The sequence below is a fragment of the Phoenix dactylifera genome, chromosome 9 (genome assembly GCF_051530095.1).
Source record: "Phoenix dactylifera cultivar Ajwa chromosome 9, Ajwa_hap1_PhDact_Kaust_v1.1, whole genome shotgun sequence".
In the NCBI taxonomy this organism is placed as follows: Eukaryota; Viridiplantae; Streptophyta; class Magnoliopsida; order Arecales; family Arecaceae; genus Phoenix; species Phoenix dactylifera.
This window is the reverse complement of record NC_143198.1, coordinates 31176664-31202549: the sequence shown is the minus strand read 5'-3', so window position 1 is coordinate 31202549 and position 25886 is coordinate 31176664. Positions and strand designations below refer to the sequence as shown.

The following is a 25886-nucleotide window of genomic DNA, read 5'->3' as shown; positions in this document are numbered from 1 at the left end:
TGATTGAATAGTAAAACAAGTGTTTTATGAGGGGATAAATATATATATAAATTTTAAAAAGATATTCATAAAAATTTGATATTTTGGAGGGTATTGCAGTGGCATTTCATTAAATTGTTGGAAACGCAATGGCAAATGGTGATAGAGGAGTTGAAGATTAACGCGGGCGCTGCCTCCCGTCCCCATCTCTATTATCTCTTCCAAGGGCGACGCAGGACGAGGCGAGCGCAGGGGCTGGCCCTCGAGAGATTCCACTCCGCTATTATTGCTGCTGTCTGCCCAAATGAGTCCATAGAAGACAAAACAAGAAGATAAGGGAGAAGAATTGCGACGACGAAGAAAGAAAGCAGAGAAGCTTGGCTTCTCCTCTCCCTCATTTGAGGAGCTCTTCGACGTCGGCGTTCTTGTTCTTCCTGTTCTTCTTCTTTCTCGATCAAGAGCGAGCTTTTTGGAGGGGGGGAATGCTTGGGGAGAGAGGGAGGGGCGGGGATACGGCGGTGGCGGCGGGCGGGCGGTGGTCCGACGAGATGAGTGGCCATGGATGCAGGCAGATGGAGGCCGAGTTCGTGAGGCGGCACCACCGCCACCAGCCGACAGAGAACCAGTGCAGCTCCACACTCGTCAAGCACATCAAGGCCCCCGTCCATCTCGTAAGTTTCATCTTCCCCTCACCTTTTTCTCCTTTTCTCTGTTACATCACCCCTCGAGTGGACCCTTTGTGTTGGATATTGTCAAGAAAGGCGGGATCTTTTGTGGGTTTACCGTGGTTTCTTTGATGAATTTTAGGGATTTGATCTCTTACTGCAGTTTTTTTGGGGGCCAGAAGCCATCACAAGAACCTAAGCTTGGGTGTTGTTTAGGAAACATGACATATTACTCAACTTATTGGATTAATTTGTTTTCTCGGTGCCTGCAAACTTCCTCATTTCATAATTTTGAAGAAAGAAATCATTTTTTAAAAAAAAGACAAGACTCTTGCTTCCGTTTATTAGAGATCCAGCAGCAAAGCCTTACCCCTTTGGGCTATGTTCTTGAGATAGTTGTAGATTTAGAGCCTTCTTCGCTGTTTTAGTTGTTGTGATCTTTGATTATTGTCTGATTCTTCGGTAATAGGTGTGGTCGCTGGTGAGGAGATTCGATCAGCCGCAGAAATACAAGCCCTTTGTGAGCAGATGTGTGGTGCAGGGTGATCTGGAGATCGGGAGTGTTCGAGAAGTCAATGTCAAGTCAGGGCTCCCGGCCACCACCAGCACAGAGCGTTTGGAACTCCTTGATGACAACGAACACATCCTTGGCATCAAGATTGTTGGAGGAGATCATAGACTCAGGGTTTGATTCTCTCCAAGTCCTTCTTCTCTCACACTGATCTTGTTCATGTTTTTCTGCTTTTCTTCTCCAGCTTAGCAGTAGATACTTTAGAGTGCAGTTCTTGGTAGAAAGATACAATGGATCTAACACTAGGTATGACCTAGTGAAGAAACATTATGGGATTTTAAAATGGCTATCACTTTCTTACTAGATTTGTTCGTGATTGCCCTTTGATATTTGGAATCAGCACCATCCGCTGAAGCCAATTGTCTGCTCTGTGCTGTGTTTTATCAGTAACTTTAGGTTGTTATTCAATGCCTTACAAGTTCAAGGCAATAAGATTGTTTTGATATTGAAATTTCAGAATTTAAATCATAGGGAAGCTCTGGAAATAATTTTGGCTCTAAAAGATCCAAAATGCAGCTTTTGTTTCTTGTACCTCAAATTCATTCCAACTATTAGTTAGATGCTTCCTATATTTCACCAGTAAAAGAAGCATGTGGTCTTAAAATCGGTTAATAGTGCAATTGATTTTGTGGTATATTTGCTTCTTCTGTATAATTTGGCGATCAAATTGCTCGTGCACTTACGATTTCCTTGTTGGCTTCAGAAAATATTGGGGCTTTCTTAGCTTTGTTGTGGCATATTTATGGGATCATGTTATTACCAAAACAAGCCCCGATTTTCTTTGTTCCTGTGCTGATCACCCTTGCCTTTTTTTTCAGCTTGAATCATAAACTATCATATTCTGACTACCTAATCCTTCGAAACTTTTAGATAAGTTCTTGTAGAACTTCCTTTCATCAAATCAAAAGCGCTACTCCTTTGATCTTTCTTGCAGCCTTGTTTGTCAAACCATATTTTTGCGATATAATCTCTTGAGCACTGTGGAAACAATGACTGCTTCATATATGTCCAACTCTATCTGCCAAAAGATAATAATTGTTAGTAGGATCATGCAATATTTTTGACATATCTGTTGATTCCTCATTATGGGGTAACTAGAAACTAGGAACATGTTACATAATGTGCCAATCATCCTGTTCCATTCCTCTACATCAACAGTTCTTTTGGATTTGCATACTCTATTTTGTGATCAATAGTGCGCATAGGAAGTGGAAAATTAGAGTAGGGTGATAGATCAATCATCAGGATTTGCTACTTAACAATTATATCGGCTCAATCTTGGTATTATCTGCGACCATCCAATTCTCACATAAATTTTCTTGGCAGAATTACTCTTCTGTTACAACAGTCCACCCTGAGGTAATTGACGGGAGACCAGGGACTCTGGTAATCGAGTCATTCGTGGTCGACGTGCCCGATGGGAACACCAAGGATGAGACATGCTACTTTGTGGAGGCCTTGATCAAATGCAACCTCAAATCTTTGGCGAATGTGTCCGAGCGGCTGGCAGAACGTCACGCAAGCAATTGACAAATTATGAGTTGGCTAGAGGTAGGTGGAGGAAATGTTCATAGCTGGGGACATGGATGCTTTTAGCTGATCCAGTAGTGCTTCTTTAACCTTTCAAAATTGGATGGTGGTGGGACTTCTTAGTGTTTTACTGGCTGAAGAACCTCTACTTTCTGGACCTGTTAATCTCCATTATCTGCCTTAACTGAAGGTTTGCAGTAGTTGGCCTCTCTCTATCCCTGGCTCTCCTGTATCAGGCTGTGCTGCTGCGTGCAATGTAATGTAGCTGAATTGGTCACCATGTGTTTTTGGTGAAGGCCGTCTGCACCATGTCACAGCAGCTTAAATATGCTTCTGGAGAAAGGGGGAAAAGGACGGTTTTCTTGGGTGTTATTGTGCATTGTGGAGGCATGTAGATGTATGAATTAGTCTATATTCTATTCTATTGTATAAACAGAAGAAAACTTGAGGGCACGCTCTTGTTTTGTTGGAGCTTTCTTTTCAATAGCCATGATTCTTTGGTTTTAATTGCTGTCTGAATTGAACCACGGCTCTTTGGATGCTTTGGTGGTCTCCATGAGATAGATAAGCTCCGAGAGTGTCGGCAATGGTACATGAAGGCTGCTCCAAGTTTCTTTCTAGAAGCTAAATTTGTATATATTTTTCGGGGAGGCCAATACAGCTGCGGATAAGATGGCCAATGGCTAATAATAGCAGGCGGACGGAGCTTCATGTGGTTTGGAACAATGCATATCCTGAATAACACTCAAACAGAATGTATCTTGATGCCGAGAACATGAAATAGTAGTCATTTCTGAGCCGGGCCCATGGGTGAGAAGGGTATGAGTAAAATTGGCTGGGATGCCCAACACACGGTTATTTCTGCCCGCATCGAACATTCTCTTGGCGGGATGGGGGTCCAGTAGGAGCTGCTACGCGGGCTCGTTCCTTCCTTTCTCCTTTTTCTTTTGTTTCAGGAAAAAAAGAAAAGAAATGATGGTATGAAATTGTTCTTTATTTTTGAGAGAGAGAGAGAGAGAGAGAGGGGGTTGGAGGCAAAGTGAGCTTGAATGGTGATTGGTGGTGGTTGTGGGAAATTCTTGTGTGTAGCCCAACCTGCAGGAAATTCTTAGCTAAGAGTCCGTGACAGGTTTTAATAGGCGACGAATAGGTGACCAAACATAAAATCCTTCCACTCTCGGTGATGGTGTATGACAGCCATCAGAATTTACTCCAATTCTCTTTTTAAAACTGCGTTTTGGTTCGGAAACTAAAGAATAGAAATAATAGAAGTTTTGCATGTAAAGACTACCAAGTATATTAACTTTTTTGGCTCTATATTTGAATACCAAAAAAATATTTTTAAATATTTTTTCAAATGATAACTTATTGTCCATAAAGTAATAAAAAGTAGACTTTAAATATGCTATTGTGTCAATTAATAGTTTATGATAGCTTCCTTTTGGAGCAGGTAAACCTGTGGTAAGCAAGTTTGCTTGGCATAACTATCTTTTGATAATGCTGTGTTTCCAAATATTACTTGATAAAAACAATATTTATTCAAAATTTATATACCATATGCCTAAAGCCCTAAACCAAACATATTCTAAAAAAATATTTTGATTAATTATAAAATCAATAGGCAGCATTCAATGCCTTTGTAGTCAAAAGAATTACTTCACTACCAATCTGGGGTATATTTGACTCCCTTATTGTTTTCTTATTTTTGTTTCTCTCCAGATTAATCAAATAGTATGTAGAGATTGATGTTGAAGGTAGCATTTTTGCGAAACATCTATTATTTCTGGCCTTCATTTTAATATTTTTCGAGAGTAGTAAATCTCTTCTTCTGAAAACCTCTTAACGATTTGAGAGACAATTTCATAAAACAAAAAAAGTTACATCATGCAGCCTGTTCCATGTTCTTTTCTTTTCAAAATAAAAATAGAAAACAAAAATAATACCAAATGGGCGTGCAAGGGGAGTTTGCTATCACCAGAAAGCAGGGGCATGAATGTGACTTGGACCTGACCCCTATCTCAAGTTCAGCTCATGGCTAGATATGGGTCTCAAACAAAGACATAGTCAAGAAGTTCTGACTACAGAGCATTGACCCTCGCTGATTCATGTTAACCTGGGCTAAGCTAGAAACTTTTAACTCCAACCCCACAGCTGAATTCTTGAGAAAGGAGGTGACAGTCATTGAGCTGTTGTCTCTTATCTGCCTACCGGATATCCATCTGTTGCAAATTGTATGGTCTGAATATCTCTCCCCTTTGCATGTTTTTTCCCCTTCTTTTTTAAGGCATGATATTTTTTTTCTCCTTTTTTCCAAGCTAGGTGCTCAATTTTTCCAAAAGAAAGCAAAGTAGCGCTTGCTTGATGAAGGAATGATTTCTAGATTATACATGAAAGTGGCTTTTACTTTGTCCTACAAAATGCGATTGGCCACATGAACCAACCAGGCCGCAAGCTTCAGAGTAAACATACCCTCACTGGCTGGTATCTGTAATTTAGAGGGTATTCACACTATTTAACAGCAGGTGGAATAACAAATTGTTGGAATAACAGCATTTTTCATTGTTGGAATCTAATACCTTTTTTTTCACTATACCTTTGATTCAGAATACCTAAATTGTTGTGGTCGACCACAGCTTTTCTCCAAAAGGTTGCTTCTTCCGTATTTGATTGCATCGGCTCTGAACAACAGAACCGTGATAAATTACAGTACTTTGTGAGAATATATTTCCCACCGCTCCTTCCAAATGGAAAGGAAGTTGAAAAGAATATGATACTTCCCTTATGCCTTTAGCAGCCAGTTAATAAAAAAAAAGGACTCAACAGAATTTCTAATAATTTCCTGTGATTGCATTACTATACACAGCTTTACAGTAAGGCAAAAACTAAGTCAACAAATGATAACGAGTCAAGTCAATGCAGGCTCCTCTTGTTGCTCCAAAAGTTGGTCTTCCCGGTAAGGATTGAGGATTTGCTTGATTTCATCTGCAGTGAGTGTTTCATACTCAAGAAGCGCGTTTGCTAGTGCATGTAATGCCTTTTCATGCTGAAAAGAATAACAAAAGCCATGTATATATATGAGAGAGAGAGACTGATGCAGCTACAAGAGCATACAAAAAGTCGAGAGACACTCAGCAGGCACTTAAGCACATAGGGTGTGTTGATCTAGAGTGATGCCACAATTCAAAAGATTTAAGTATTTAGTCGCGATTACCTCTATCATGAATAAAATAATGATTACAGTTATTTATTGTGTAATTCGCATACTAAAGTAATAAGAGCAAATTAATGCTTCACCAATTTGAGTCTTTTTTTCTTCTGATTATGGCGTAAAACAAGTTCAATATATAAGGCCATCCTCACTGCTTACATCATCAAAAGCACCACAAATACAAACTCTGCGTGTTGATTCCTGGTTTCTACTTCTTATGCTTAGATGTAAACATGTTATCTAGGAATCCATAAGATTGGCAACACACACTATCTACTTTATGTTCAATGACGATGCTTGGATAACTCAAATTTGCAAGTAAATCAGGATGATGCATAATGGAGTAAAACAGGCTGCTTCTCATCCTGAACTACTACGCAGCTTCTGAGAGGACTGGCAAACAGAAGCTGATACCAACCTCACATCTTCCTCAACAGCTCATAGATAGATATCACTTCATCTTTCTTATAACATAACGAGGAAGCAAAAGTAATCACTTTTTTCTGGCCTAACAAATTATTAAATCTGAAGCTGCAGGAATGAAATTAGTTATACAGGCATGTTTTATGTTGTATTGCAAACCATGAAGATCAGTAAATGCATGACACCGCCGTTTGGTAGTAACACGTTCATCTCTGTAACATGTAAAACTCTCTTTCCTCAAAAACAATTAAATTTTTCACAGTTCTCGCTCCTCATAGATACCTGTATTGACTGCCTTTTCCAACCTTGATACAACCATATCAGCAATGTGCCACCTTCAAATAATGGTAACTTTGCTAACTTGATTTTTTTTGATGAGTTAAAAGTTATCTCTAACTCACTGATTTATAAAATTGTAGTCTCTGGCTTTTGTCATCCTTGAAACTTCCTGCAGTCATCTCTAATACAATGCAAAAAGAAGGACCCAAAGAAGTCATATGCAATCTCAGAGAATATCCTAATTCTCCCGGTAATACTTTGGAGCCGTCTGCTTCATTCTATATACTCATACAACCGTAAACCAAAGTCATAAACGCAATGAGGAGACCCACACTCTGGTCTCATGCCCCTACAATGGTGAATACAACCATGTAATCATAGTAAAATCATTATGGGTCATAAGAAAATGCTTCATTTTCTACTGCAAAAGTCTCTGTATGGAATTATGCAAATAAATAAATGCATCTTATTATAAAACTTCAGAATTTTCACATCAAGCAATAGATCTTGAGAAACAAACCTTCTTCAGTAACTGCTTAACTCGGTCATAAGCATCTCTTAGGAGTTTGACAACCTGTAAACATATACAAGAAAAAGAAGTTTCTTACAAAAGTTCAACCGATAGACTTAGAAAATGACCAAGTCTCGTAGCACATACTTCTGCATCAATTCGTGATTGCATCTCTGGACCTGGTCGCTCTTTGACATACACAGGGCCAAGTGCATCACTCATCCCACAGGTTGACACCTGAAAAGCAACAAACACGTGAGAAACTGATATTTGATAAAAACAACACCAATACTGCTGGACTTAGAATAATATACCATGTATTGTGCAAGCTCAGTGGCAGCATGGAGATCATTGCTTGCACCAGTTGTGATATATTCTTCACCAAAGATACGCTCTTCAGCAGCCCTCCCTCCCATACAAACATCAAGGCGAGCTAGTAACTGTTTCTTGCTGATAGATGTCTCATCTTGAGAAGGAAGCTGTGTCACCATCCCCAAGGCGGATCCTCGTGGCATAATAGTCACCTTGTGAATAGGATGAGCACCATCGGTATTGAATGCAACAATGGCATGACCACTTTCATGGTAAGCAGTGAGCTAACAAAAAGGTAATTATATTAATGTTTGTTATAATAAATAATCTCTCATGGATCTGACAAGTTTAGATAAGGCATGGAAAGATCATATTGCCATACCAAGAAAGAATTGCAATGCCAATCATTAAGGATAAAAGCACATAGCATGCATACCTTTTTTGATTCTTCTGTTATGAACATAGTTTTCCGCTCTGTACCCATAATCATCCTGTCCTTTGCAAACTCCAACTGTGCTGCAGTTAACTTGTCAGCACCATCTACTGCAGCCTTAATGGCTGCCATATTTACCAAGTTTGCAAGATCTAACAAATAAGACAAAATAAATAAAAATACCTAAGATGATTTGAGCAAATGCAAAATGATATGCTGTTGAAGGGTAAAAAAGCTGATAAGGAACAAGGAATTAATAGGAAACAAGCTACTTGCCAATCTAAGATCTAAGTTTGTTGGTAATTACTTGTTATTAGAGTTAAAAAATGAGGGTGCACTTTTTTTGGGTTAAAATAAACTAAGAAAACAAACCTGCACCATTGAAGCCAGGAGTACCATGAGCGATTGCTCTAACATCTACATCATCAGCCACTGGCTTGTCCTGTAAATAAAGCTCCAGAATGTCTTGCCGGCCCCGCACATCAGGATTTGGAACAACAATCTAGAAGCAGATTTTGTTAGAATTTATTGTGCCTCAAGCAGAAATCTAGGAGCAAGAACATTTAAACAAAAGCATGCAAGCACAGTGGTGTGTAGTGTGTCTGCATTCTACCGCTTTTTTCTACCTGTACAATTAGTGCATATATACTTGTCCACACGTGATCGCATCCACAGATACTCATAAAAGCATCTAGAAAATAAGCAATGGGACGAAGGAGACATATATATTGCCCATGAGTTTAGCAAGTTATTGTTTTATACACGTAAAATATTAAGTCCATAGTCCGTGCAGTCATACATTATGACTTACATCTCATGATCTACTCAGAAAAACTCGTCTTATATACATGATTAATTCAGTTACTAGCACCTACAGAGATAGTCTATTGACTAAATCCTTACACAAGGCATAGCATTTCACCAGTTCAAGAACCCCTCTATACCATGAACGAATGCCTCAACAAATTTTTACCACATAATCCACCAAATAGAAATATTGGTAAGATCGTGCATCTGTCAAAGTAAACAAAAATACTCACAAGCAAAACATGAACACCACCTCATGCAATTCTTCTTTCAGCATGCTTGATTCTCACTTCAATATTTATTCTTCAGTTTAAGGCCGTTACTCATTAAAAACGGTTTTCTAATTTCAAAATTCTTTGAAAGAATAATAATCAGCCTATCAAGCACTGTCCTTTCTGCTATTTCAAATAAATAATGCTCAACTATTAGGGACGTAAACAGAGTTTGTGCAGAATAGATATACGCAAAATTCATATTCATATTTGCATTATATAGCCATATCCAAACATGGGATCATTCATATATTCAAATAAATATATGTCTTTGGTAAAGGCAAATGCAGATAAAAACTGGATATGAGCAACAAATGTACCTACCATAAACACCGCTAAATATAATAAGATTAGACTAATAACACATCCAATGTTAGCAAATACTGATTGCCAAGGTATCAAATACACAGGTTACCAAGGTGTCCAGACTGCTTTTCTTGTGGGCTCATGCTTCTGTTAAATGTTGGCAGAAAGAGTATATTGATTTAAAAAGGAAGCATATAAATATATTTCATCCATACAAGTATACATGGCAGTTCATATTGAAATCTGAAAACTATAAGCATATTAATACTCGTATCCAAATTTAGCTGAACTCTAAACCATGAACCCATCTGTAAACCTGAACTGATGGTAAAAGCTTGGCTACGTTTGTGCTTGGTTCAAAATCATACAGAAAGACCAAATTGAATCAGGTATATCTAGATCCAATAACAACCCCATTCACTCTCTTTCATGGGATACATTTTCGTTCTAACTAATTGCTAACTAATCATTCATATGTAGCTTCCAGTATGTTCTCTCATCATCATTTTGAAAACCTCCCTCTTTTTCCTCTGCTACACAAGATCCATGATCCTTGCAACTATTATTATTCTCAACACGTTAACTGACAATGCACAAATCAACAAAATCTTGAGAGCATTTCACAAGCAATCTTCAACGTGACATCAGCCATCAAAGGAATGTATAAGAGAACTGCACTCCACTTTGGGGCACAGATTGGATGCAAAATATCCAAATAAGAACATTGATCCAGTGTTGTCGATTTTGTATGAGGAGCAAAACTTGTGTTTTATGCAATGAAAAGCATTTCCCCCAGTTTCTTATAATTAAAATTTTATGAAGATGAACCAACCAAAAGTCGCAACTTATACTATAAATTTTGAAAGTTAAACATCTTTGTTTACCAACTCAGAAATAATTGTCATGTTTTCTCCATCCATATAATAAATATCTCCATGTCAGTCGCTACAACTGCAACTCAAAATGCTGCCAGGTTTATTGCTTAAGATAGGAATATTTCTTCTTCAGGCCCCGTTGAACCAATCTGAGTCAACCAACAATACCAATTCAGGATATGAGATCATGGACCGGATTAGGACCTGAATTCTGAAGATCATTGTTAACATAAAGTTTTAAACATGACCCAGATCAATGCAGCTCTATCATCAACTGTCATGAAAAATAATAACTTTGATCAGAAGTTGATAATAAATAGTTGAAAGGAACCAATTAGCTCATAATTATCCTTCAGAAAATATTACTTTCTTCTAGAGATATATGGTCTTACTTTCATAATTTTCTTCCATACTTGAGCTACAATCTAACTTACAGCTTGTAGTTGAATAAGAAAACATGCATTGATTTTGCCACTAACGGTAAGTGGAAGCAGAAATTTGAATCTTTCTCTTGATTCTTGCTATTTCAAAGACTGAAGACCAAGAGGCAGGATAACTTTCAGAATACACTTTACCGGTCATTGATGGGATTAAATTTCCAGCTTGGTGAGTAACCCATAAACTAGAGTCATCTCTTCATAGGTAGACTTTACAATGTTCAAATTGTATCACAGCAAAAGATTGCAAGTGCTTAACTAATTAATCTTTAGCAAGTTTCTGAATTGAATAACTCGTATAAGGGACTTAAATATTTTGGCAAAAGGGTCCTCATTTTCAAATTTTGTAATATCCAACTTGTTTTTTTCTGCAGAAATTGATGAAATTTCCATTTTCAGTTTAGAGAAACCAAAACATAAGAAAAGACTGCAGGAAAAATTAATAGAACTTACATGCCTGTCAAATCTACCGGGCCTTGTCAACGCTGGATCTAGAATATCAGGCAAATTTGTCGCAGCCATCAAAATAATACCCTGTATAAAATTATTAGAGCTGTTGGCACATACTAACATGTCACTTTGGAGAGTAGCACAGGCATAAGGTATAGAATACCTCATTCTGCTCAAAGCCGTCCAGTTCAACAAGTAGCTGATGCAACGTTTTCTTAGTATGCCCTTCCCATTGCTTTCTAGTGGATCCCACAGCATCTATTTCATCAATGAAAATGATGCAAGGTGCCTATAAATACAAAAGCAGATGCAGCATATGGGTAATGAAGATTTGTTAGAGGATTAACACATCATTTAAAGCTAATGATACCGATTAAAATGAAAGAATTGTGTGCAAAACGATATTACTGATAAAGCCATAGAGATCGCTGGGAGAGGATAGCCCTTATTAACTGATAAAAAGAACTCGTGGCTTCATTGGCATCCATTGTTATGTAAGAGAAATGAGATGGTTGGTTAGTCATCTGTTCTTCATTACGGTGAGATATTCAAATCTGATGTCAATTTAGCAGAGCAAGGTCTGTAACCTGGGCTTCCATGAAAAAGTATAACAATCCAAGATTTCTAAATTCATATTTGTGATTTTATCTACAATAATAACTCTTCAATCTACTTTTTTTCCTGTTTCATTCTTAAGTTGATTGGAAAAGAAAAGGAAAAATATTACCTCACATCATTTCTAATATAATTATTTATACTAAACACTCTATATGCTGTTTATAATATTAAATCACATCATTTCTAATATAATTCTTTATAGTGAACACTCTTTATGCTGCCTTCCAATAACCACATAAAAAATGGGGTGAAAGTTTCAAGTCTAGCTTGCTGCCGTGGATAGATCCTACAAATAAGAAATACCAGTCACCAAGAAGGCCTAGTCATATTCCACAACAAATGTTTATCAGTCAAAATAAAGCAAGCACATAGAAACTACAAATGAATCAAATCCATTAAGAAATGTATCAAATTCAGTAAGGATTCATGATAGAAAGAAACCTTGAGAGAAGATCAAGTTAGACAATCTTTTGGGTAGGATCATCTGTGGAGACCAAACAATCTTTTGGGACAGGACTTGATAATTTTGTTACATGACCTCATAGCTAAATAATCATAAAATAACTGATTTATGGGCCTAGAATTTGTTTAATACTTCAGTTTTGCAATGAGAATAGTCTACTTGAGAAAAAGCATGTTGAGAAAAGTGGAGAAAAGCCATAATAAAACATGCGGATTAGAGAGAGAGCAAGGGAGAGGGAAAGAGAGAGAGGTTGGGTAACATGAAGACATTGCACAACCATGCTACAGTTATATGATTATATATGCAAAAAGCCTATAGTTATTGAGAACTGGATCGTAGCCCCATGGTTGCCCCCCTCATGTTGGTTTGGGTTGGGGTGGGGGGCTTGATGCATGAATTTAATTTGTGGTGTTCCCACCACTATTCTCCCATCTCCAGTGAAAAAGGAAAGGCATAGAGATAATAACTTGTAACAACCAGGCTCTATCCATCATGAAGTTTAAAAGCAGGATAATGGTCACAAAATCATGGTATAGCAACGACGATTGTTACAACTGACTTGACATTCTAATAATATGTAACAGCTCGGTCACGATTGAAATACTGTATAAACAAACAAATCAAACCATAGGTGCTAAAAAGATATGGACCTTGTTCTTAGCAGCCTGAAATAAGGACCTTACTCGCCGCGCACCAACACCAACAAACCTGACATAAGAGATAAACAGTAAGAAAATTATATGAATACAAAGTGTTAAATATTTCAATTTTTACGATATCTCCAAAATTAAAATAATTCCCAAATCTTCACAATAGTAGCATAAAGTCATCTTACAAAAGCAACCCATGAAAGGCATTCTAATCCAAGAATTGCAAATTCATCTATATATTGAAAAGCAACAAATGAGGCGGCCATAATTTGGAGAATCAAGTGTTGTATACTTTTTCAAAGTTGCAACATGATGGAATAAAGAACTGATTCATGTGGTCTATTCATGCTAGCAAATCCAGAAATATAATTTTACAGAGGGGTCTATTAATGAGAGAGCACATGAAGCTAGGATGCAATAGTGCATGTCGTTCACTTATGAGAAAATAGACCAATATATTGTACGTCCAATGAAATTATGTAACAATCTTAATAAAGGCCCTACCCACCACCAAAAGGACAGGCACACAACAGGGAGAAAAGAAAATCATCCACCAAAACATACTCAAACTTAAGTTTGAGCCTACAAAGTTATGCGTAAAGGAAAGAGCAATTTTTGATATTATAAGTCATGAACAAATATGACAAATGAAGTAGTTGAAGGAGAGCACTTTGGAAAGGAAGCGATGACGCAATCTTGACAAGCCTAGTTTGCTCAAGAGAACTGAAAGTATGGTGTTTTGAATAGCATTTGTAGTTGAGAGTTATATTTAGTCAAACCAGTAATGTACAGGTTTAGGAAAGGTCACATTTAGTAACCAAGATTTCTTTTTATTATTTTTGAATAAATAATTCCTGCTAGTAATAGAATTCCTATAGTGCAGTGCATTAAAAAACCTACGAATATAATCATCTAGTCAGTCTTGCATCCAACACAATTTTAAGCTGCAACAAAATCCTTGGAGTTATCCTCTTTAATATTTGAAAGAGTAGTAGCTTTCTTCTTTTCTTGATAATGATTTTTCCGGACAGTTCCCAAGGTTTGCAGTCACAAAGACACCATGTTAACGTATTTGTTTTTTGTTTTTTTCACTTTGCTTCATGTAAATATTCTAAAAACCCACCAAGACCCTTAACTAACTAATCTCCTACCCAATTTTCTCAGAGGTGACCACACCTATTGTCCAAACTAAACTGTATTTCAGAGTCCAGTAAATTCAAGTAGCATTAAAATTTAGTCTTCAGTTTTAGCATCCATACTTCTGAACATTTAGAGCCATCGACATCTAAACTCCAGGTCTTAAAATTAATACTTCACATTTCCTACTGGTCCTGTATCAGTATTTTTCACAGACAGCAACACCTTAAACTTCACATAATACAAATTAACAAGCTTCTATAGCAGAGATCACAGGAAACCTAAAATGTAAGGCCAGTTATCAAGCAAAAAACAAAATTAGTAAAATAAACAAAATTTTGAGAATATAATAAATTGCACAGACTACTTTATACAAGATATTAAGCACTGGATACAGAATGGCCAATAAACTTAACAAATGCCTTAAGTTACAATTAGAGAACATGGCAGAGTTTCCAAACACTGTCCTTCCATAACTTTTTATAACTTAAATGATAATTATTAGCAATTCAGCAAAAATGGAATAAAAATTTATTGCTGCAAAAATAGTTGGCTTACATTTCCTCAAATTCAGAACCAGATCGATAGAAAAAAGGGACACCAGCTTCTCCAGCAACAGCCTACAGCAGATTAGCTCTGGTTAATAAACAGAATAACATACTGCTCAGAAGAAAAAATGTGACCAACAAAGCCTAGTCCTAGAACAATCACATAGGGAATCAAGGAACATCGTACCGGCCCAAACCGGACGGTACGGGGCGTACTGTACTGTACCAGTTCAATACTCGGTATGGGTGACGTACCGACACTCGGTACACCAAAAAAATTTTGTAGCAGACCATACTGACACTGTGCTAGTGTGGCACCGGTACGGGGTCCGGTACCGAGACGGCGAACCTAGTAGGAAATAAAAGGATCTTTCGTCCATAAGGATTTTACTTTGCTTTTTCTTTCCATTTGTTGCACGTCGCCAGACTACGCTTCAAGCTACCCATATGTTATAAGGTCTCATATACTAACCACCTAAGTCAGTATAAGAAATTTGCTTGAGGTGTTTACAATGAAGATGATGAAGCAGATTTTCTTTTCGGGCTATTCCATATATAAATTTGGATGATTTGACTTGTATTCCTTGTCTTTGTAAAGATTAAATATTTTTTGAATATTGTTGGTATTAGATGAATGAATAAATAACTTGTATTCCTTATGTTCAGCTTTTTGTAAAGATTGAATGCTTTTTTAATGTCAATGATGTTGGGACAAGATTTTTGTAATGTTTTCTAAATTTACCTTCTTTTTTTTCTTGTGTTGCTTAATGTATAAAACAGGTTGGATCGGATTGGGTTGGGCTAAGGTCTAAGGCTAAGAGCCTAAGTGGTTAGTGGTTATCTATTTATTAAACAGGTTTGGTTGGGCAGGTTAAATAGGTCCAAACAGGTTAAACGGGTCGGGTTGGGCAGGTTAAATAGGTTGGGTTGGGCAGGTTAAACAGGTTGGGTTGGGCAGGTTAAACAGGTTTAAACGGGTCGGTTGGGCAAACAGGTTAAACAGGTCGGGTCGGGTTGGGCAAACAGGTTACCTGTTAATTAAACAGGTTAAACGGGTCGGGTCGGGTTACCTATTTAATAAACAGGTCGGGTTCAGGTTGTAATTTCTGACCTGTTTAATAAATAGGTCAGGTTCAGGTTTATGATTTTCTGACCCGATCTGTATCTGACCCGACCTGTTTATGCCTGACCCGACCCGATTGCCACCCCTACCAATAACCATTCCAAAACATGAAAAATGGCAGGCAGGGTTCATTATATAAGTTATATTTTACAGGCATTGGCAAAAACCACCTTCATGCAAAAATATACCTATCATATGCCAAAACAAGTTCAAACATGTTTGAACATCTATTTTCTGCATTCCCTTCAAAAAAGAAGATATCTCTTTTCTGCACGAATGAAGACCACCCATAAAATTTTCAGTCTCCGTGTCCCTTATCTTCATGCCAAAACTTAGTCAACAAGATTTATTTCATTTCTATGTCCTTATTATAAAGAACAAGATATTATGTCCCTGCACTAGTTGACTGTCAAAAGCAAGTGCCGCTAAACATATACAAGCAGTTATGAAACATCTGAAAACAATTTCCAGGTGTTCTCAGATCCTGTCATGCTGCTGAATCATATCAATAATTAGCAAACTGGGAATTCCAAAGGCTACCAGTCATTCTTGAAAAATTGCATCTGATGGTCAACCTACGTGCCTCAACACATACCTTTTGTTTAATATCCTCTATCTAAGAATATAAAGGCGAATATATCATTTCTTGAAAAGCAAGCTTGAATAGGCAATGCAAGTAAGAATTAAGATTACACAAGGAATTATTCTATTTGTCATAGAAGCACCTGAGTTATAATGAATATAAATATTCTCAAAGGCCAAATAACTTTTAGTTGCACGGGCTCTTCCCGCATGCCACAAATGCCCACAAATAGGAAGAATCCTAGAACAAAATGAGAGGTTGCTAACCAGCTTCTAAAAGAGATATAATTGACTGCATTGATCTCGGTAGCTACGCCACCCACTGAAGCAGAAGGCATAGGCCTGCACGAAGCCAAGCCCCAGCCACTGACTGATGGACTGACTTGGGCTACCTTTAACCCGGAGACCCACTCTCCTCTGACCGTAACTAGAAAGTTATTGGGATTTGTTATTACAAAAGATGGAATCACAGTTGACCAGCAAAAACTACAGCCATCCTTGAAATGAAACCACCAACTAACCTCCGGGAACTCAAACGGCTACAAAGAATAAATACCTCCTTCAGAAGATTCATCTCAAACCTATCAGGAAGGTGTCAACCGTTTTCACGCCTAATGAAGAAAGGGATCGAAAAAGTATGGGATCAAGCCTGTGACAACGCGTTCCAGAGCATCAAGCAATACTTAACACAACCACCAGTCCTAGTCTATCGAGAGGGCAAGGTTTCGCCCCGTTTTCAAAATCACAGAGTTACTTACGGAATGTAAAATCTTTCTCAACGTTGGCCAGGCCGGACATCAAATTGAGGGGGCCCACCTCACCTCTCCCCTTCGCTTAACTTTCACTTTCCTTACAGCGTGGTTTCTCTCAGTTTTGAAACCGCCTTTCCGAGTTAATCAATCTTCACGCAAATACAGAATAAAGAAAGAGGGTTTCATCTACGACGAGACCAAGGACGGAAAGCCGAACCTAAAGATCTTTCACCTTGACAATGTGCAAGAAGAAGCACCGGAAGTCAAGAACAGAGAAAGAGCCGAAGAGAGAACAGAACAGACTAACCGATGTTAAAGTTTAGTTTACCAAGGCCACCTCACGAGCTAACTGCAAAGAAAGGTTTGTATACGACCGGCCCTAGAGTACTGGCGGGGCTCCCTGTGGAATGATGAAACCGTGGTTGTTCCCGTATCATCGAATTCATTGCTTTGGGTCTTTTTTCTCTTGGTCTTCCCTTTCACCGTCTTTCGCAATAGCTGATTCGTCTACACTTGATTGCCTAACTTCGGGTACTTTTTCAAGGATCACACTACAACAAGAGTCCAAGCGACTAGAAAGAGGCTTGAATAAAGAACAAGCGCATATTGATACTTCTTAAGTTGAGGAGGTTTTCGGTTTCGCCTTTCCTTTTGAGCTTTATCTTCTTATGGAAGATACAACTTGTACTTTTGAATGTATGAATTCCGTAGAAAAGCTAGTACCTCGTTAGCATTGCAGTGCTACTGTACCAGTAGTGGAGTGGCTTGAATCAAATCGTTTGTCTAGAGAGGGTGTAGCGATAACCAAGGCTGACTGTACTATAAACTCAAGATGCTTTCCTTGACTTGAATGAAATCTGGAGTTGTGTCGAGGAGAAGCTGCACCTTGATAACAACGTAATTACACATATGTGTGTGTCTCTGTGTCTGTGTGTGTACTTTTATGTGCATGATCTCACCTTAGCAAGCAGAGTCTTTCCTGTTCCAGGTGCACCAGTCAAAAGAATTCCCTACAAAACAATATGCATTAGGATCAATCACATGCACAGACGCTCGCGCGCACGCGCGCACACACACATATATAAAAGAGACAATAAAACAGAAAGTACTTAGATCTCCCAAAAATTGAATGCTCATACATAACATGCCTGATAATCTAAATGAGATCATTGATAGATAGAGCACCTTACTGTACATAATAAAATGCATTATCAAATAATATGTGTTATTAAGCAAAGTCACAATAAGGATCACATATTACAAAACAGGTTTTAGCATGAGTACTCAGATTTGAAGGATGAATTTCCATTCTATACCAACAAGTTCATTGTTGATTTTTGATGAATTATCTTTTTACATTAGCTTTAGATCATTAAATGTGAGCAACCCTGAAATGATCAGCGATTCTAAGACATAAGATAGAAGTTTAGAAGCATATCACATAAGCTATATATAAATCTAATGAGTTCATAGTCATTCATGTCCTTAAGTCTCTTCAAAAGTAACTGCCCTTGAAAATGATTCATCTTTACAGAGTTATTAGCTGAATTTAAGTCCAATAGTCAACCTCTCACAGTCATATACACATAGCATAGTGATCTCAAAGACAGCTATTGGGATGTTAGCATCCAAAAGATAGCTGTTGAATGATGATTACCTGAACCTGAAGCATTCTATTCTAAGACTATATAGATATGGATGATTCAGAAAGAAATAGGCTGATAGTGAAAGATTGAAATCTGAACGAACCTTTGGTAATTTCCCCCCGAGGCGAGTGAACTTTGCTGGGTTTTTGAGATACTCCACTACTTCTTGAAGCTCTTGTTTTGCATCATCGCACCCTTTAACATCTTTAAAGGTTTTCACATTCTACACATGAAGTTACCCGAGATGTAGAATTTTCCATAACTATTTAAAAATATGAGATGCTTTGTAATTTCTTTATCTGTTTAAGTAAGGAACTGAGAAGCACATCAGCAAAGCAGTATAAGGATAAACAACTAAAAGCAAAAATTTGAGAATAAAATATTTGAGCGTCCTAAAATCATATATTTAGCAAATATTCTTTTAAAATTGTGCCAAAGTAGGTTGATGTCAAAATTTGTAAAGAAATGGTATCACTCATTTGATTAAGCATAACAGACAGGAATTAGTTAAAAGAAACTAGACCTGTAATGCAATAGCTCGCAAGTGCATAGTAGATAGCTAGTTTGTTTAAATATTTGAGTTGTAATGCATAATATTCACTGATAACATATGAAGTAATTTATATAGAACAGTTCATGAAAATTTCTTCCATCATAAGACACATGTTACCAAATTGTTCTATCATAAGATATAAATATGTTACCAGATACTTCCAAGTGCAAAACTATTCCAGCTGAACAGCATAATCCAGTGTTCCCAAATTGCTTAAGCTACAAGATATTTCTACTTAAATGATAATTTCACTTATCTAGATGGAAAGCATGAAGCCTGAAGAATATTCAGAGTTTGCTTTTGCCGATCAGTTCTCCATGCTAAAAGGACATGTTATTGCATTATTATTAGTTGGTGGTCAAATTTCTTGATCCACTCATTTGCTTGTATTCAAAAGTTTCTATGAACTTGCAATAATAGGATTGAGAAACAATAATTTCCAGTAATATACAGAACTCACTGGGATTGTTTAAGAAGTTTATTACAATATTTTGGATCCATGTACTTTTCTCAATCTATCCTGCACCTCCATAAGAAGGAACATGTGTACTGATCTCCATCACAAAAGGAGCCTCAGTACCAGCATTATTAACTGTTTTTACTTGAAAGGGAACTTTATATCTTGTGAATTTTGCAACTTTTATATTTCTGTTACCAAGCCTAAATTAGAATGCATTTAAACTACGCCATCAGACCCTCTAAAATTTAAAAATATAATACTTCAACTATAAATAGAATAAAACCCATGTCTCTTAAAAACAGCCTTATCTAGTCTTTTGCAGAATATGAACCAATCAAGAAACTCAAGCCACATTGAAACAAATTAGCTGATTATAATGAAACGAGAAGACCGGAGCACTCTCATATCAGAACTTGGAAAACTAGTCAAACTTATGAAAGAAGAACACACATGGGCACAGAAGAGCCACGATACCTTCTCTGGCATAATTTCTTTGTTTAACTCTTTCGGGGCATATGTAGCACTTGAGCCAACACTAGATGTACCTATACCGCCTAAACTGCTGACGTATTTTCGGAGTGCAGCTGTACCTATTGCCCTAGTAAGACAAACAACATAAAAATAAAAAGAACCATACAAACAAAGAATTCCAGCCAGGAAAGCTTTCCTCATTAACAGATAATATTCAAGTAAAATATTCCTATATATAAAATATGCAAGAAGCTTTAACAATCTGATTTTAGAAAATAAAACTATAAAGGAATTGAGTGGCATAAACATGCACAAAGTACTCTCATATAACTGCAATAGTCCTATGCTCCTAAAAAGAAAAAAGTTAACTATGGTATATCAAAGAGAACAGAATTCAATGCATATCCTTGTCTATAACAGCACAACTGAGGGAGGGGGAACTTAATATAACTTAACTGCTACATGCCTTAATGGTCAGCAAGGATTTGGGATGCATTTTTGGTCATCCTGCTTTACCCTTTCCTATCATTTCTTTCAATTCTTTCTGAGATTCTATCCTTTTCTCAGTTAAATAACAGGAGGAGAAAAGTATTCTTCCACAATAACCAGGGGAAAAAAAGCGAACTTTTACACCAGAATGGCAGTGGGAAATCTTGCAATTGTGACAAAAGGAAAAAAAATAAGCACAAGTTACCTAACATAGGCACACCAAGGCCAATTTTGGGTCTCCAAGGACTCAAAGCCCAATATAAAGCCACCAAACAATTGGCATACACAATGAACACTCAACATAGATTTTGGTAGCATAGAAAATGGCACCATACACATGAAGGGCGTTATCAACTTCTTTACAACAGGACTAGATGGAAAGAAATACCAATTCAGTGTAAGATAACTTCATTTAAGTACATTAAAATATGTTGGTTGACGCATGAATGAATCATCTTGGGTTCCATTGAGTTTCTTAGACTAGTCGTAATGATTGAGGTCACATCCTTATCCTGATTAACTGAATTGCTTCTTATTTCTCTCTGAGAAAGCTCTTTAGTCTATATAAAGTGCAAAGTACAATGACAGAAGACAATGAGTTCTATGCAATTTGTTTCATCCTAAAGCTTTTGACCTTTGTTGTGGTATTCTTTCACGTTATCCTTAACCATCTTTGTGGTTAAGGAATCCCATAGCATGCATTTCCTTAATTTCCTAGTGCTCGTAGCTCTGCATCTACTATTTTTATTTTCCACAACTATACATCTATTTGCATTAGTTTGAATGCTTTCTTGTGGTAGCTTTCTAAATCTTATCCTCCCATCTTCATCCACAAGTACAGATACCATTTAAAGACAAAAAAAAAAGACTTACTTCTGGACTAAAATGTCAGGTGGTTAGTAAAGAACATGGGCATAAGATGACCGTAGCAAAAATGAGGATGTTAGGGCAAATTGTGGTAAACCATTAACTAGTAGAGTTAGAATTCAGTTTCTAAGGAAGGTTAGGAATTGCAAACAACAAATAATGAAGCTGGGGAAAAACCATTTAAGATGGTTTCATAAGCATGTTTGCTAAAGAATGGAGATGGGGAAGTAAAGGACAGAGATGACTAAAATGAATGTAGCGATAAATCTATCGGTAACATCTTCAATTTTATAGAAGGTGTTTTGAATTAGACTTAGTATAACCCATGTCAAATTGACAGAATTAGGCTTATCGCAAATCTATATTTATCTAATGATACAATCTATACATTTAGATCTATCAACATGAGATCCAATGCATGGATGTTATGGCAAGAAAGAATTAAAAAAATTAATCGGTACAAGGAAATGTTATTATATTATTAAAATAATATAGAAACACATCATACAGTTTGGTAACATGAATAAAAACATACCACATCAGTCCAACAACAACAGTAAACAAGATGGTTGACAGAAGCTCTTGAGCAAACCATGTTGATTTGCTTGATGCTTTTGGGTCAACCTGATGAGCAACATATAGGACAGAAAGTTAATGGCTGACTCGCAGAATAGTAGTAGAATACTGAAGGAGATAGAAGAAAGTATGGTTAACATTTTTTACGTTTTCTTTATACATCCAGCTAGCACCAAGCACATAATCCAAAACCGAAAGGATTAACGTGTACTTACCATAACTACATGCAGTGGCTGTTTCTCCGATATTCCAGGGTTTAAAAATGGCTCATTATTATTTCCAGTTGCACGCTGCTTCAACTCTTGCAACTACTGACATGAATATATTTTTAAGAAAAGTCAAAAGTTGGCAGCAGCAATCCCCATATTGATAATGACTTCATACTGACTAAAATAATTCAATGACTGAAGCTAACTGATAATGACTTCAGATTCAAGTCAATTGAAATTCTAAAGATAATTAAGGATTTTTGGAAGATTGTTGGAGTTAGCAATGTTCCTTATTGTGTTTTCCCTCTATATCGTCGAATTGTTGCAAAGAAAGATAGTTCAGTGTCGCCACGTTATACGTTTCTAAGAAGTACATCAACAATATAGCAAGATTACAGGATTAAAACTAGTAGAAATTTGGAGGAGAACACGAAGGGAATGCTAACAATCCAAAGAACATGAATGATGCAATATGATCCAAAAAAAGAGGTGATCAACAAAGTGAACAGGTACATGACACAACAAAATAGTAACACAATATGAGCTTAACTACCAGTGATGGGAGACTAGAAGGCTTTCCAGATTGCTCATCTGGAAGATATTCTGCGATAGCGTTGGTGACAACAAGAGCTCGAAGATATTCTGCAACTCCTTTACTATCTACTGCATGATTTCTTTGCTCAAACCGTCTAATGACTGATTCTGGACTGCAAAAATACAAAAGAAAGAGATGAATTCATGATAACATCCAAACTTCTGTTTGCTAACTAAAGAGCACAGAAGAGCAACCTCGAGGTGGACTACATAAGCACTCAGCATTGCTAGAATGAATTAGAACTGATCAAAACCCGGGCCGAGCCGGGCTCGGGCCGGGCTCTACAGCAGAAATTAGGCCCGATGGCTATGCCCAGGCCCGGCCTGGCCCGACTGTCGGTCTTAAATTTTTGTCCAGGCCCGACCCGACTTTATAAATCTGGTTTTAGGCCCCCGTCTAGCCCGGCCCGACCCGATAGGCCCGACCCGACAGGCCCAATTTTTTCTTTGTTTGGAATCTGGAAATGGGCTAGAATGGCCCGACCAGGCCCGGCCCGATTTTTTTGGTTGGGCCGCTTTTCTTGCCCAGGCCCAACCCATGGGCCTTTTTTTAATGCCCAAGCCCGAAAAATTTCGGGCCGGGCTGGGCGGGCTGGGCGGGCCAGAAGGCCCGTGATCATCTCTAGAATGAATGCAAAAAATCAGAAAAAGAAAAATCATATTTGTCACATCCTACAAACTGAGCATGTCTGTTATAATAACAATTCGAAAGCAGATACAAGTTTACAAAATGAAAGGTGGTTGCTTCTTGTGCTGTTAGGATTAATTGTTCTTCAAGATGTTGGTGAAGTATGCACTATGGAATAATAAAGCTCATAAGATCTTAATACATGTGTACTTATACCTAGAAAACTACCTTAAACCATTATATTGGGGCACCTCCACAGACTAAGATATAATCTATGGAGGCTTGAGAATGTTCTATAACCAACACTTAACCTACCATTAACCAATTTTGAATTTGTTACGATTTCCAACCAAAAATTCAAAGAGCAGTTTTCAGCAAGAAAGTGCCAATAATGAAACCTAAATAAACGACGAGTCCAGCAAAGGCGATATATAATAACAATGATACAATGTCTACATAAAAATATTGCTGTGCATAGGGCTATTGCCCAAAGGATGCTTGTTTTGGGGTACAAAGACCTAAGAAAAGCTCCAAGAAAAGGTGGACTGAACCTGTGCTTGTTGAGTTCGGCAAGGAGAGCGCTCTGCTTCGCAGCATCTCCAGGGTTTGCATCAGCTTCCGCAATGAGAAGCTGCAACCTCTTCTCCTGCCGCCAGAACGGCCACCAGCTCAGCCGCTCCGACATCATCACAACATCAAATCTCCTCCTCAACGAATCCATCACTCCAATCAAGAACGCCACCAGCGGCCACCTATTCCTCATCTCCTTCTTCTCCACCAACTGACGACCGGATTCCAGTTCTTTCTCGGAACCACTATCCCCGACCACCCCGACCTCCAAGACAGCCTCAGTCTCCCCTTTCGACCCCTCCCCACCAGTTTCTTGCGAAAGGTTGGATCTTCGGCTCGTATCCGAGCCCAAGATCGAATCTTGGCCGGACAAAATGGGTTCCCGCTCCGAATCCACATTCTCTGGCGGAAATGCGTGGGTGACAAGGGCCAAGCCGCGGTAGGAGCGGGATATGGGGAGGGAAGAGAAGAAGAAGCCGGCAGAGAAGTCGGGGCCGCGGAGGGTGCACGAAAGAGGGATAGAGGAGCGTTTGGGGGGGCGGAGGAGGGGCGGGGAGGGCCAGAAGAGGAGGGAGGCCTGGAGCGCGGACATGGCTGGCAGCGGAGGCGGCGGAAGAGATCGAAGGGACTTGAAGCAGAGAAGAGCGTGCTCTCGAGCCCCGCCCGCCTCGCTCCCTCCCGAATATGGTCGGGGATTTGAGGGAGAGCGAGGGAATTCAAGGGAGAAGGAGGGCTCGGGGATTACTAGCCACAGGATCGAATGAGCGAGAGGAGATACATGGAGAGGAGGGAGAATCGGGGGAGAGACCTTATTCTCGAGCGGCGCGGCCGCGCGGCGGTTCCCCCCCTCTCTACCTTCGCTCTTTCTTTCTTGACTCGTTGCGCAAGCGGGAGGTTCAGCTCTGGGAGATGGCTGGGATACTTTCCTTCGCGTGGCTGAAATCGGAGCTTTCTGCCGCTTTTTATACGATCCGGATAGGCCCGTTGAGAGCCAGACGTCATTACCACTTTGCTTCAACCCAACACGCAGAGGATTCCGAGCAGCGGCTTGTTATTTACCCCATTCTTTGGTTCTTTTTTTAATGAACTAATTACCAAGATGAGCACTTAATAAATAAAATTTATAGAGTAAAAAAAAATTATTAGTATAGTGCACGGCCATATAGTACACATGATGTAAAATATAATGTCTTGTGAATAATGGAGATCTTAAGTTTTCTTGACCCACATGGAATTTCTAAAAACTTTTAAAAAGAATCAAGATATTTTGAGATTGGAGCTCATGCTTACGAACTAGATGTCTAACATAATAAATTTCTTATTTGAATAAATCCATTCAAATATTCAGTAGCTCAAATATGGACTTAAGTAATGCTATGAGGAGCTTATTCTGTATACATAGAATATTTATACTGCCTCATGATATAAGGAGATTGGTATCACTAATAGGAATTAGTGCGATAAAGAGGGCCTAGTTAGTGCATCTGAGCAACTACTCTTTTTTATCTTGGATTGAGCTGCGGTCATTGTTGGGCCTAGTTAATTTTTTCTACGATGCCAAGGAGAACTCTTCTGGATTTGTCGATTTGAGCTTCCTTGGCCCAGCCTAATGGCCCTAATCTATGAGACCAAGCCCATTTTACTGTCTCTGGTTGGATTAGGCCTGAGGCCCCGCACGCGAACCCCACACTTGAGGTTGCGTGCTAAAAAAATCCTCGGGGACGGTGGCAAAAGGCCAAATCTGTCATTTTATCATATCATCCGCTCTCCCATCATTCTATCTCTAAAGCATCAGGCTACTTTTATAGTAATTGTAGTGTAGATTTACATCCAAGTTCGACTTGATTTAGTTATTTTATTAAAAAATAAAATAATTACATAATAATTATTTT

General features: G+C 38.2%; 2 protein-coding genes across 4 annotated transcripts; one reads left to right on the top strand and one right to left on the bottom strand.

The window, feature by feature from the left end:
- Positions 1 to 223: 223 nt before the first annotated feature.
- LOC103708332 (abscisic acid receptor PYL8-like) lies at positions 224 to 3252 on the top strand. Its single transcript, XM_008793208.5, has 3 exons — positions 224 to 650; positions 1114 to 1329; positions 2542 to 3252. Exons 1-3 carry the CDS (start codon positions 462 to 464, stop codon positions 2743 to 2745), a joined length of 609 nt encoding a protein of 202 aa, XP_008791430.1. The 5' UTR covers positions 224 to 461; the 3' UTR covers positions 2746 to 3252.
- A 2127-nt stretch (positions 3253 to 5379) lies between these two features.
- Positions 5380 to 24950, bottom strand: LOC120112310 (ATP-dependent zinc metalloprotease FTSH 9, chloroplastic/mitochondrial-like). Of its 3 annotated transcripts, none has more exons than XM_039131202.2 (17): positions 23976 to 24950; positions 22756 to 22909; positions 22209 to 22301; positions 21953 to 22041; positions 20065 to 20188; positions 18681 to 18800; positions 17891 to 17941; positions 14485 to 14546; positions 12790 to 12847; positions 11222 to 11347; positions 11062 to 11142; positions 8284 to 8413; positions 7915 to 8063; positions 7481 to 7762; positions 7314 to 7403; positions 7176 to 7229; positions 5380 to 5788 (listed from the first exon to the last, which is right to left on the bottom strand). In XM_039131202.2, the coding sequence occupies exons 1-17, from the start codon at positions 24584 to 24586 to the stop codon at positions 5651 to 5653; spliced, it is 2412 nt and encodes an 803-aa protein (XP_038987130.1). In that variant the 5' UTR covers positions 24587 to 24950; the 3' UTR covers positions 5380 to 5650. The 3 variants fall into 3 exon arrangements, with proteins under 3 accessions (XP_038987130.1, XP_088561109.1, XP_038987131.1); XM_039131203.2 differs by lacking the exon at positions 5380 to 5788 and adding an exon at positions 6659 to 7004 and having other exon boundaries at positions 23976 to 24923; XM_088704983.1 differs by lacking the exons at positions 21953 to 22041; positions 22209 to 22301; positions 22756 to 22909 and having other exon boundaries at positions 23976 to 24922.
- Positions 24951 to 25886: the final 936 nt, after the last annotated feature.